The sequence below is a fragment of the Pholcus phalangioides genome, unplaced genomic scaffold (assembly GCF_987345545.1).
Source record: "Pholcus phalangioides strain wild (caught in Gottingen) unplaced genomic scaffold, Ppha-v1.0 ptg000039l_1, whole genome shotgun sequence".
NCBI classification, from domain to species: domain Eukaryota; kingdom Metazoa; phylum Arthropoda; class Arachnida; order Araneae; family Pholcidae; genus Pholcus; species Pholcus phalangioides.
Window position 1 is genome coordinate 6,846,747 of NW_028301625.1, and position 14,454 is coordinate 6,861,200.

A 14,454-nucleotide genomic window follows, 5' to 3' on the forward strand; every position below is an offset into this window, starting at 1 on the left:
TGCGAAGAATATGGGGGGGGGGGGGGTACACACTCCTTCAGCATCGGATGATAGAAATTTCTTCTCGCAATGGTGTCGGTTTAGTAGAAAATTTATTAAAATTTATTTTTTTGACTTGAATTTTTTTTTTACGGTGACTTATGTAGTATTTTTCCTTGAAAGAAAATGATGCATTTTCATACGATCTTTGTAGAGTGATTCTACTCAATTCGAAATTCATTCTTAATCGACTCATTCTTAAGTATAGTATTATATTAATAGTATGATGGAATTACCTTTTTAGCAATGTAGAACGCAAAAAACCAACGATATTCGTTAAAAATACACGGAAATAAACTCCAATGAATTTCCGGGAATTTTTAGTGAACATCATTGGTTTTTTTTGCATTCTATATTAATAGTATTACTCAATTATATAATCAATCATCTCTCTGAAAGGATTTTTTATTGTATTTTTACGTTTAATTAGCGTGGTTTCATCCGAATTTTTTCCCTTTTAATGTTTGAGTTGAAAGGGTTGAATTTCATTACAATCTTAACGAGATTTCAGATATGTTCATAAAACAATGGTAAATATTTAGAATGATTATGTCATTCGGAATTATATGTAGAAGAAAACAAAGAGAGAGAGAGAGAGAGTCAATTGCAATTCCCCCCTATGCTTGCCAGTTTTAATCAAGAAAGAAGTGAGAGACCTGCGCTTGAAATAATGTAAAATTACATTTTCTTAAAATATGGACCTATATAATATCGCAGTAACTCTGCTGATTTGAAAAATAAATGGCAGCTAAGCGGAGCCTGACTTAGACACGAACAGGTCCTGGGCAAGGCAGGAATCAGGGCTTCTGTGACTTGAGTCCAAATATTTTGCTTACCCAGTGATAGAGTTCGTTTCAGAATTTACTTGGTTAACCAAACCAAAAACACCAATGAATGTCTCATGAGCTCCCAAGATCGATAATTTCAAAAATAAATTTATTTTAACGATTAAATTTTGAATTTTTTTTACAAACTTTATTGTTGAACATTTATTAGTGTTATTGCTCATCGAAATGAATAATTATGTATCACATTTTATTAAGTGACCAATTTTGCTTATATGAGCAAAGTAGGCCGTGGGCAGAATGGCCACGCGATGGACACACATGATTCTGACCACAGTTTCTGACTTGAATTGATGTATTTTCCCCGATGTGCTTATAATTTGGTAATCAACCCAAGTGGGATACCCGGTCTGCGTTGATAGTGGTTGTATTCATCCTTTGACGACGGCACCCATAGTGTAACGAAATGCTTTGAGAATTCATAGCGTTTTCCTCCCTATTTGCCTTTATCGTAGGTTCTTTCTTTAATTTATGAGGGAAAGGATTATTACAATTCTAAATTGTAAATGTATTTAATTGCAAATGTACAAGATTGGTAAATATCCAATCTACAATTCAAAGACAAAACTAGAATAATAGTTAATAATAATAAGTTAAATGTAGTTTAAATTGTTTCAAGAATGTGTAAGGTGCAGTTGACAATCGAGAGGGGGCGTGTGGAGAGAGATTAAAATAATATTTATTTTTTATGTAATGTGATCATCACGTATTCCCAAGAGATCCTTACAATCTGCAATGAAATAAATAATCTGTACTGAATGAAATAACAATTTTCGATACTTTTCTTTTCGATCTCCAACAATAACACAATTATCACATTTACAAGAAAAATTGACAGAAATAGCATTAAAAGACGGTCTGACGTTCAAATTTGAAGATGGCTATTAATTTTTCTGGCTGAAAAAACAAATACTGTACCAGGAATTTATGGGGATATACAGTGGAATCTTCCATAACGGACACTCCCCGTTTTTAGTGAGCACCTCCAGTTACCAAACACTTTTTGAATTACGTCAACGGGACTCCCGTTGAGACGGATTATTTTACTAATTTTACTATCCATTAACGGAAACTCCTCGTTAGTGGTGAAAATTTTCAGTCCCGTGAGTCAGTGCCGTCTGAACGCATGGGCTCCTGAAGAAAAGAGGGGGCCCAGAAGAAGTTTCCATGTAAGGCCTCAGAAAAATCACTTGGTGGGGGGTCCATGATGCTCTTAAGACGGCCCTATCGTGAGTGTCCGTTATTGAGAGGTAATAATGTAGCTGAACATTTTTCATGTGCGAGACGTTTCAATGCAGTCACAAATCTTTCGACGAAAATCGAAATGACCTTACAGATATTCAATTGTGAGGGTTTGAGAACTCTGCTTAGTAAAACAAAGCAACAATCATCACATTTGGAAAACATCTATTAATAATAAAATTATTTTTATTAAAACTAAGTAACAATTGTAGTTTTGCGTCTGTATTTTTAAATAATTTTAACATTAATGGATATTTTTTGTGTGATGCGAATATTACTTTGACCACAATAAATGCAACTAAATGCATATGTTCATAATTTTATAATTCACAAATTTTTTTTGTTTTGCAATGAAGTTTACTGTAATTTTCTTAATTGTAATTATTTTAGAACTTTTAACCCTTTTTATACTATTTTTGCATAGTATATGCAAAAAAATCGAAAATTCGTCGCTGCATCGTTCAACTTTTTAATGTGGGTTTTTAACATCTCTTCCAGGGGGGCGATGAGAAATTTTGTTTTTGAAAAGGGGGCGATGGGCTGAATAAGTTTGGGAAACACTGTTATACACCATGCATACTGAAAACCTAGACAGCAAGAATTTCTGCTGCTTGAACAAAAAAATCTTATTCATTCTGCTATAGCAAAAAAAAAGCAGAATATAATAACAAGGGTTTCCATGAAAAAAAGCTATCTTCTCACAGAATTTCAAGAAATGATTAAATTAAAAAATGAAATGCAAAAAAAAATATAAAAAAAATACCTTATCTACTTAAACAATTTCTCAACATAATAGCATGTTAATAGATTAAGTCTTTTTTTTCTGCTGTTTTCTTAGCCTGAAGCCTGTTACAATATTTTCTAAATGAATCATGAGTCGCTTTCAGAAGTTCAGCATCTCAATAACAACTTCTTTCAAATTTTTCATACCCTTGAACATAAGATTTTGTGTCTTATTCCATTAATGCATTGGATAGACAGATTTTTCACTTTTCAAGCAGACTTTTGTTAACACTGAACTCTCTTTCACTGTCTGTATTACCATGTGCTAAAGATAAAAGAGCCTTCACCAAAGCTGGACATTTTTTTAACTTTGCGCTGCTTTCAGGGTTACAAAGTTTGAATATGCCTGTCCAATATCTATCTATTCTTTGAATAGTCTTTACTATTTGGCTGTTGAATAGTCTTTACTTGTTAACTAGGAGAAGACACTTCAATTGCTTTATTATGAGGACTTGAAGGAATCGACTAGGAGTAGAGGCTTAAAGTCCAATCCGCACCTTCTCGTGGTGCAGCCTGTAAGTAGCCATGTTTAACACGTGGTAAACGGATGCGGATGGACTTCCTCCAACCCACACTGGCCAGCATGGAGGATTACGGACAAAAACTCTCTAAAAAGAAATATGAACTCTGTCTATAAACTAAGGCCCTCAGTCACCAGCAGTCTGAGTGTCCTTGGTTACAACAGCAACCAGCAAGACATGAAGACAGAGGGTGCTAAGAATCTCTGGGTTGGACCAGGCTATCATAAGATGATGATCTTGGCCATGTATAACGCACAATCTCTTTCTTGAGAAAATTGTTTGCAGGAGTTGGAAGAACTGGAAAGAATAAATTGAAACATCTTAAACATCTGTGAAGTAAGAAGAAACAGAGGAGAAAATCAAACTTGCCAGTGGACATGTATTTTACAAGAGGAACAGATAATGGAAGAACCAGTGGGGTAGGATTTGTTATTAGCAGTAATCCAGACAAAATGATACTAGAACTGGCGAAGGTAAGTATTCAGGTGGGCTTAAAAATGAATCTGCAAAAGACTAAAGTTATGTTCAACCCCTTTGAGCTAAAGAGGACAATCTTGCTTAACAACACAGAGATAGAAGAAGTAAAAAGCTTTGTGTACCTGCGACAAGAAATTACCACGGCAATGGAATTATTAATGAAATAAACAGAAGGATCAGAATTGGATGGAGCACTTTTGGCAAAAACTAATTCTGAAGAGCCACATGCTATTATGCCTGAAAAGAAAAGTGTTTAACCAGTGTGTGCTACCGTGACCTATGTGAGTGGCAAGGCCAACTTTCCCATCAACATACCTCTGACATCACCAACCTTGGGGCTAACAGGATCTGAAAGGCCCTTAGTGAAAACAGGTTCTTCTGCCATAATATTAAGGAAACTCCATTACTCTGTACATTTTCCTTCTAGTTCTAGGACACAAAGCATGTTGACGAATGTTTTTAAGAATTTCGAGTTTAAACATCAAAAATTAATAGTTGTTATATATGTTGTGAAATATTTGGCCACAAACTTGTTCAGTAATAAATTGTAGGGGAAACTACAAAAACAGCCCCAAAGTAAAGGTGTTAGGTTTTCTGAAAAAACAACAACTAAAAGTCAAGTGGTTGAATGCTATAAAGAGGAAAAATTTTATTCCAACAAAAAACAGCAAGGTGAGTAATGTATTGAAGTGGTTTTTCAGTCTAAAAGAAATGATTTATACAAAAAAGCAGCTCTGAAATTACTAGATGAAGGAAAAGCTTATTATTGTTTTACACCTCAAGAAGAAATAGATCGACAGCGAGATAATGCTATAGCCAATAAACAACATTTTTTATTTCAAAAATGTGGGGTTCGGGTTCAAACCCCACAGTGGTGGTCGGCTGAAGTTGGTTTTCTGTGGTTCCCAACTTCAAGGCGCAAACGCGAGCCGATCTCCCCGTTAAAAAGTCTCGCCACAGAGAGCAACAGTCCTACAATGATAAATCATTCAATCATAACACTTCACTCATAGTTAGAAAAACTTGTGGCAGATGGCAGCACTACACATTAAAGCATTACAGAGAAACAACAAAACTTCACGTCAGGTTTCACTACACGTACATGCACATTCCCGCATGTACCGATTCGTTGAGGGGGGGTGTGTGGGCGGGGTGGATGTGTGGTGTAGTAGATAGGGTCTCCAAAAAATGGCTCGGGGATCCATGATGTTCTTAAGTCAGCCACCTCGTTGGGCAATTTGCCTGTTGTGGCGTTGTATTTGTATATTTCTTTTCTTCACGTGAAAAAAAATTATCACGCACATGTTTTTTTCTTTTAAATTGATTATGTATTTTATATTGTATCCCTATATCCTGATGTCCTAGAATTAAGGGAAGATCTTTCTGGGACAGGTATATAGTAAATTTACAGTATAAAAAAATTTACATAGGCCTATATAACACTGGCAATAGTAAAATACAATAATTATAATTTTGTACGCATTTAATTAATGATGTGATTATATTAGTTGATAATTATTGTTGTTTTAATGATTAACTATAGCATATTTTCATTTTAAACGTAGGTATGTGACAAACATTTCAAAGAGGAGGATATAATCAGTGAAGTGACAGAATATGATCCTAAATCAGGAAAGGAAATCACAGTAAAGCTTCAAGTGTCACGACCAAGAGCAGGAGCAATTTCCACAATTTTTCCGGATTGTCTAAGCTATATGTCTTCATACAGTTGCAGTAGAGAAGCGCACCAGAAGAAAGAAAAAAAAAAGAAGAGAGTTTAAAAATTTCAATAAAGCTATAAAAGACAGCAGAAAAGAAAAAGGTTTGAGAAAGAACAATTTTTGAATACTTTAGATGATTTGAAACCAAAATTAAGTGTTATTGACAGTAAAGAGTGGAGCACAATAGTTAAAAAAAATAGTGTTATGTTTCTATTGATTGAGCAATCACCTGCTCCTGAGATTAGATAATCAGTTGTAATTGACAATGAGTAAAATGTTTCTGTATATATTACAAATGCCCCAGTACCAAAAATTGCAAATATAAATTTACCGGTGAAAATTAGTAGCTGCCAAATGTTGAGTGAAATTTTGATAGCCTTAATTCCTGTGTGTAACATTTCAAAATCTGATACTGGCAGATATAATTTTCTTTTGAAAAATTTATTGGAATATTTTCTTAAAGAAAATGCTCAAGATGAGTTCTTAAAATTTCTTTTATGATCACATAATTTTGAAATCGTCTAAAAAACCAATTTATTCCCCAGAAATGCTAATATTCAGTACCTTCATTTACCCTGTCACCTCATACATATAAATTCATTAGACAATCAAACAAATTAATTTTTCCCCATTCATCCACTATTCAAAGGTTATGCTCAGACTCCAGCTTAAGTCCTCATTGTTAACAAAATGATCGACTTTCTTAATTATCTAGACCAAAAAATACCACATTTAAAACCACCTGATCTAAACGTAATCCTAATGATTAACTAAATTCATTTAAAATAAATTCATTAAAAATTCATTAATTCGAAATTCATTAAATATTTGGACTATAAAGGAGGAAGTATTGTTGGCATATCACATGATTCATCAAAACTAGCATCCAGTGCTCAAGTGTTTATGATAGCCAGTGTTACATCTTCCTAGAAAGATGCTGCTCATGTGCTGCTCCCAGTGAAAACAATAACTTTAGCTTTTTCATGAAATTATATAATTTAATCTAATTCTTAACTTAGAAAAGATTGGATTTCATGTGTTTTGTGTTATAACAGACAATAATGCCATAAACAGAAAATCTGTCTCAGTTTGTAAATCCACCAAATTTTCAATGCATTTACCCACACCCTGTTGATCATGGAAGACCATTTTTTTTTAATTGATCCTGTTCATCTTCTAAAAAGTATAAGAAATAATTGGGTAAACCAAAAGAACCATCAAAAATATATTGGCATGACAGATATGCTCAAAATTTTCACACTGCATCCTTTAATTCTCTAAGAAAATTATACGAGTGTGAAATGAACAGATTGGTCAAAAAAATACAGCTATAATTTAATGTTAAAAGCTCTTTTCCCATCATGTCTTGAACGCCAAAATGTAAATTTAGTACTGAAAATTTTCAATGAAAGTATCAGTAACGCCCTTTTAGAAATTGGTGAAAAGAAAGAAATTCCACACTTCAATGACACTGCTAACTGTATAAATATTCATTTAAATTGGTGGAAAATAATGAATGTCAAATCTAAATACATTGGAAATCGATTACATGATCAGCTCAAAACCCTATCAACTTATTCAGCTGATGATGAGAAGTCGATATTTTTGCATAACTTTTTGAATTCGTTGGAGGAATGGGAAAAGATGAAATGCACTACAGGCATGTTAACAAAAGAAACACACACTGCACTAAAAGTAACCACATATGCTATAATTGAAATAACATCATGTTGTAAAAATGAGCTCAATATGGATTACATCCTTCCAGGAAAATTTCAGACAGGCAATTTCAAGCTCAGATTCAGCTTATATTGACAAATGGCAGGAAATCATTATCATATAACTATTCGTCACTGTTAGAATCTGAAAACAAGCTGAGAATTCAAGCAAATATGAAACTAGGCTTCATTTCAAAAAAAATATACCATCCCTTTGAATGAAATAATTTTAAACGATAATTTTGGAGATATAAATTGAGTTGATGAAAGATCTGAAATAACCAATTTTGAAGTAGATGAAATAAGAGAAAACGAAATTGAACAAGCACATGAATATTTGCCCATTTTTGGCATACATAACTGGGTACAGTGTATTCTCAATTTTGAAAAATAGTAAATGTGATAGCTGTAAAACTGTATTAACAGTTGATAAAGAATTTGATTGTGGTAAACTTCTTTTTCCATCACCTGCAGTAGTGAACGTGGTGTTATACACCTGATTATTAATAAATTACTTAGCAATAAAGAAAATGAATTTTTGAAAAACAGAAATTATCAAGACCTTCTATTCAAGGTATAAAAGAAATACATAATTGATAAAAATCTGTTTGTGTTAGATGAGTTTTGTTCTTTTGGACACAATTCAACAGAAATTTTTAGTAAAATTTTGTGTTCATCTGCAAACATAATTTTGAACAACTTCTGTAAGCAAAGAAATGATTCCGTCGAAAGAAAAAGAAGCGAAAATTAAATAATTTAATTTCGCAATAAGATGTTCTAGATGGATTTGTTAATCCTTGTGCAGTTATGTAATCGGTAATAAATACTTGCATTTTTTGCTTGTAATTCACGTGGTTTTGTGCATATTGTATATATAATATTTTATTTGTGTGAGACTGTAAATAAATTTCTAAATTTGAAATTTCAGATGTGCCAAACATTTGCTTTTATTACTTTATCTTGAAATAAAAAGTTTGTTTGTTTTATCTGACCATTGATGTGTTTTATTTTTTCAAAAACTGATATAATATTCTGACTATTGTTTTAATGTTTGCATTTATACACTTCTCAATCCTCTGTAGTTTGGTGTATATTTGAATATACTTGGCAAATATATAGTCAAAAAAAGAAAACTCATTATACAGATTTATTTTAACGCATACATAAGTACAATACTTTTCATCCAGAAAGAGTTGATTCCGTGTCGCTGCATTTTTTGAGATTTTGCTAATTTAAAGATTTATAAAATCACATCAAATTCATGTAATTGGAAGTAAACTTCTGGATAACTATTAATCAACTTTGCTAAGCAGATTTTATTGATTGAAAGATAACATGGTAAAATAAAAGCAAACTGTATATTTCACCCTCAGTACAGGCCATTGTAACTAATTGAAATGCCCATTAAACTTAATTAAATTCCTGCATTGATGCAATGTTTAAATTGAAAATATGCTATCACAAATTTACATCTGTATTAAAAAAAATTCAATATGTTTTTATGGAAGCGAGCAATTGAGGTCAATATTCTGTGAAAAATTATCAGGCATTTGAGCTTAGAAAGCATTCATTGAATGCTGCACAACCTTAAGAAAAATCCAACAGCTAATGAGAAAAATTTTCCCTCTCCTGCAACGCGATGACCCGCGAGTGCTGACATCATTTTCTATTGAGGGGGGGCCTTATTATTTTCGAAGGTGATGGTGCTACCAGCATCGACTTATGGAGCTGAAACATGGACACAAGCAAGACAATACAAATGCTACAGACAACACAAAGGAGCATGGAAAGATGTATGCTAGGCATCACAAGGAGAGACAGAAAATGAATCACTTGGATAAGTAACCAAACAAAGGTATACAATATCATGGGAAGAATTAAACGTCTAAAATGGGCTGGACATATTGCAAAAAGACAGGACAACAGATGGACTACAAGTATTCTAGATTGGTACCCCCAAATGGTGTTAAATGTCCAAGAAGGCACCCCACGCAAGATAGATCGACGAGATCAGAAAAGTGGCTGCAGTCAACTGGATGGCTAAAACATCAGACAGAGAAAAATGGAAAAATTTAGAGGAGACCTTCATCCACCAATGGATTGAAAATGGTAGTTATTGATTCTCTCAATTGGTGTCACTACTTGTAATTCTTTGCATTGTAGTGCAACCCATTCATCACACAAAGTTGATATGTTGTTCTGTTGGTAATATAATGTAAAGCAACATCCCTGTAATAATTTTAATTGCAAATAGAGTATTATTCTCTGTACGAGAGGGAGTCAGAGTAACTAGAAGAGGGTGCAAATATTTCATTCTCTCAAACGTTTTGAATAGGTAGGAAATTTATATATAATAGGTATTTCACAGAAGTTATGTAAAATGAGCATATTCCTAGTAAAAACTTCTTTGTTTGACTATTTTTAAGAGCAGACAATAGCATGGGCACCCCACCCCAACAATGCAGGGGAGGACCGTGAGGCTATATTATGTGCTGGTCTAGGAAGGGCACCAAATCTGAGTTGAAAGTGTGAAAAAAGATTTTCCAATAAACATGGTTAGTAGCCTAAAAATAGGTTCCGCATGGGTAGAGATAGAGTCGCCACTGTTTGCCAAACCCAGATTTTCATGATGTGAAATTGTCATGATCAGCAACTGCTGATAATAAACGCATGACCGCATAGTGGCAAAACTGTGGATATTTTAGCTGGAGTTTTTACAGATCCTATTTTGTCCAAACAATCCCTGAAAATTTTTGATAATTTAAATGAGTGAACCAATCCTATACGATTTTTCACAAAGGTAAAATGTGCAATCTTGTGGGTAACAAAGTGAATTTATGTCTTAGATACAATGTTTTGAAAGCAGGTAGGTAGTCGCGAATTTTTTTTTTATTATTTTCGGTATATAACCAATAAGAGGAAAAAGTCTCTGCGAAATCGGAAAATTCGGTACATAGCCCTTCATTCAGGGACTTTGGTAGCCAGTGGGTTATACCAATAACAGTATAGGATTTTGTACGAAAAGTAGTATAACTACTTTCCAAGGTCATGAGAAAGCGTGATTATGGTAGAAGGTAGAAAGTAAACAAAAAAAAAATTTTTTTTACAGAAGTTTCCCCTGTACCTTTGTCTTTTCTTTGCCTTTGGAAAGAACGCATCCCGTGAACAAAATTTTCATGCTGCCTTTTCCTAAATTCCAGGTATTTCACGTGCTACAGTGCATCAGCAGCATCTTGGTGTACCTCAAACAAGAATTGGCACAAATGCGCAGCAATTCGGTGTCTTGCCACACCATGTAGCAAGAGAATCATTTCAGCGCAGTTTGGCACAGCTCTTGCATCCCTGAATAACGCTGCTACCATTTTATTATTATTTATATCATTTAATACACAGGGTAATTATAAATAAACTGACACTACTCAGGCATATGTAGCGCCCATTCTGATGGAGGTATTTTGATGGAACTTGGTATATAGGATATATAGACCATGGGGGGAAAAAGATTCAATAAAAAAAATTGTTTAATTTCTGACCACCAGGTGAAAGTGGCACTTTTTTAATCACAGTTATTTCCCCCATGCTCAAAATAATGCATATACCAAGTTTCAATGAAATACATACACCACAACGAGCGCTAGATAGGTCAGCATAGCAACTGACACTACTCCTACACGTATTTCATTGAAACTTGGCATGGGGCCATTCAAGTATTACATCAGCAGATTTTTAGACAAACTGTCAGCAAAAATCTACCCCCCCCCCTCGTCAGCAAAATGTTGTTAGCTCTGCCCCTACTAATGCATACTGGGATAAGAGACATATGCAGGGAGGAACACGAGCCCATATGCCCCCCAGACAATAAAAAAATTTATCTTTGATGCAAAAAATTTTCTTTTTAATTAAATTAAAATACTGGAAGAAAATACCTTTATACGTTATTACATATCAATGTTTTACCAATTTCTGTAAATTTCAATGCTATTTTAAGGCTAAGAACTCAAATTTTCTCCTTAACCTTTTATTCGACAATGCTCTTAATTGGGAACATCAGTTTTATCAATTAGAAAAAAAATTATTTTCCTCACATAAAACCACTCAATTTTTCTTCCTGAGCATGTAAGATTCCAAACTTGATTAACAAAACAAAAATTTCATTTATTTTGGCACTTACTTTATAAATTGCCTGTTTTCAAGCAAGAATTAAATTAAATTTTTTTTTGCTTTTAATTTTAATGTTATTTCTATGGTTGGTCCAGAAAACATACAGGGAAATTCTTTTTCATAAATTTTATGGTTGATATCCCTAAACTAAAGGATCAAAAGGTGAAATAAAAAAAATTAAAATACACTGCTGGCCACCGTAAATGCAACACCCTGAAGGAAGCATGCAAATAATATGAAATTTACAACATGCATTAGCAGAGGTGAGATATGCAAATGATTAGAATTTCAGCGCAGATGCACATCACGCGCGCCTGTGGCGCCACTTCAAAGCGCTATTTAAGGCTTCGAGATTTCGACGATTTGAAGTACGGCAATTGTGTTTTTCTTGTGGCTTTTTCAAAAAAAACAATCAATTATGTCCCGTAGAAAACAGCGATCATCTTTTGATCAAGTATCCGAGTTCGACAGAGGAAGGATATTGGCCTACCGAGATTGTGGATTATCTTTCAGGGAAATCGGTAGTCGTGTTGGACGAAACCAAACAACTGTAATGCGGATATGTGATCGTTGGATGCAGGAGGGTACGACGGACGGACGTGTTCGATCGCATCCACCTCAGTGCACCACTTCACGTGATGACAGCCGTATTGTGCATATGGCAGTGACGGATCGCTCAGCCACATCACGAACCATAGCACAGCACATTCAGTCTGTACTGCATCATCCAGTGTCTGCGCGTACCATTCGACGCCGTTTACAGCAGAGTGGTCTGTCCGCAAGACGTCCATTGCTTTGTCTACCCTTGACGCAGAACCACAGACGTCTCCGCCGCCAATGGTGCGATGAAAGAAGGATGTGGACGTCACAATGGAATGAAATTGTCTTTACTGATGAGTCACGTTTCTGTCTGCAGCACCACGATGGTCGGATTCGAGTCTGGAGACACCGTGGAGAGAGGATGCTGAACAGCTGCGTTATGCACCGCCACACTGGTCCTGCACCGGGTATTATGGTATGGGGCGGTATTGGATATCACTCTCGCACTCCTCTAGTACGCTTTGCCGGTACTTTAAAAAGCCAGCGCTACATCTCCGAGGTGTTGGAGCCAGTTGTCCTTCCTTACCTTCAGGGCTTGCCCACAGCCATATTTCAACAGGATAATGCGCGACCACACGTGGCACGCATTGTCCAAAGGTTCTTCGTCAATCGCCAGATTGAATTGCTTCCCTGGCCAGCTCGCTCTCCGGATCTTTCGCCGATAGAAAACATGTGGTCCACGGTTGCTCAACGATTGACCCAGATTACATCCCAACAGTGTTTCTACTCACTCCGCAGAGAGGGGTGAGTAGAGAGAGAGAAAAAGGCATTTAAATACATTGTTGCTTCTTTTCAACCCAGTGGAAATAGAGTAGAAACATGTAATTATGTGGTTCTATTAGGAAATGTAGTAGCAAACAGTGATTTCTCAAGGAAACGGTTTATTAACATAAAAATTAAGTAAAATAAACAAAAATGTCTTAGTACCAGCTATACTCTACAACTCTTCACCATAATCTTGGCATCTCATTAATAAACTACATCAGTGAGATCCTCTTTGAAACCTGAACTTGTACTCAAAATTGGCGAGGGCAGTTTTTTGATGACATCTTCTCTGGAGAAAAAAGAATCTTCTTTGGTCAGTGCAAATTTTTTGGTTTGTAATACTCTTTTTAAAAATGCTCCAACAAAACCATCATCCTCAAGGTAACTTGCTTTACAAACATGGCATCTAAAAGAAGTTTATATTTTTTCACACTTTGACTACTATATAACAACCTGGAATTATGGATGTATTTGTGTCTGAAGGATTACTTTCAACTTCTTTATCAATAAACATGTTTTCCTCTAAAGATTACAAAATTAATTCTTCATTGCTATCCTGCACTGAATAGGCACCATCATCTTCTGATGATGAATCAACAGGTTTTCTATTTTTCTTGGATTTCTTTTATCCATGGCTTGGGTTGTTTGGAGCCACAAGGGTTTGGGTCATCAGGATCTGAAGTTTGAGGATCCATATCTTCAGCCATGAAATCCTTAACACCTACACTTTTGATGGGGACAACGTTACCTTCATACTTTTTTGTCTTGCCTTGGGAGTTTGATCTTGTCTTAGACTCTAAAGGAAGGAGTAAAAGGTTTTTCTTGTTTTTGGCATTCTTGGTGAACTTAAACCAGTAATTAATAAACTTAAAACAAAAGCTAAAAAATGTGTGAAAAATAATCCCTGTACATACATAGCAAAGTTCACTACAGCAGTGTCACAAGGTAGTGGTCAGACTCTTTGTGTATATTCTCAAAGGGCAAATCCCATCAGAGGCGTATGAAGGATCAACATTTAAAGGGAGCACAAAAAGATTGGGGGGGGGGGGTCAAAATGAATTTCTTAACCTTTAATTTGAATTTTTTTAATAGTCAATTTTGGTTTAGGTGCGAAGAGGATATACACCTTACCATGCAAGAGAGCTGTGCATAATAGGAAAACCTTCATTCAGTCCAAAAAGGAATATAATATAAAATGAAAACAAACTTATCATGAAAAACAACACTTGCCAACAAACAGGTCATTGAATGCATCATCAGGAAGTTTATTCAAGACATCAGTGAAGTCATGTTCTTCTAATAATTTTGTTGCTTGGTTTGCTAGCTCTGTCGCATCCAGTGGAAGTTCGAGAGACTTTTCTATAGCTCCTGAAAAAATTTACAACTTCATTATAAAGTTAAAAAACCATGAAGAATGAAAAGGACATTGGAATCATATTTATTATAAAATAATGTAAGGAACAGTGATAGATATTACAGTTTTTCTTGAATTAAGCTTGTAGAAAACTGAAGAAATTTATGTTGTATTTATGTGGCTCACATTGGTGGTGATAACTGCTGCTACACATTTTGGTATTAAAAG

The 14,454-nt window shown here is 34.7% G+C and overlaps 1 protein-coding gene across 1 annotated transcript in view; it reads right to left on the bottom strand.

Moving 5' to 3' along the window:
* LOC149065514 (INO80 complex subunit D-like) overlaps window positions 1-14,454 on the bottom strand; it is a 140,416-nt gene that overhangs the window by 8,243 nt on the left and 117,719 nt on the right. Inside the window, exon 11 of the mRNA XM_089253729.1 lies at window positions 14,103-14,240. Coding sequence (XP_089109855.1) covers window positions 14,103-14,240 — 138 coding nt within the window. The remainder of the gene's footprint in view (window positions 1-14,102; window positions 14,241-14,454) is intronic.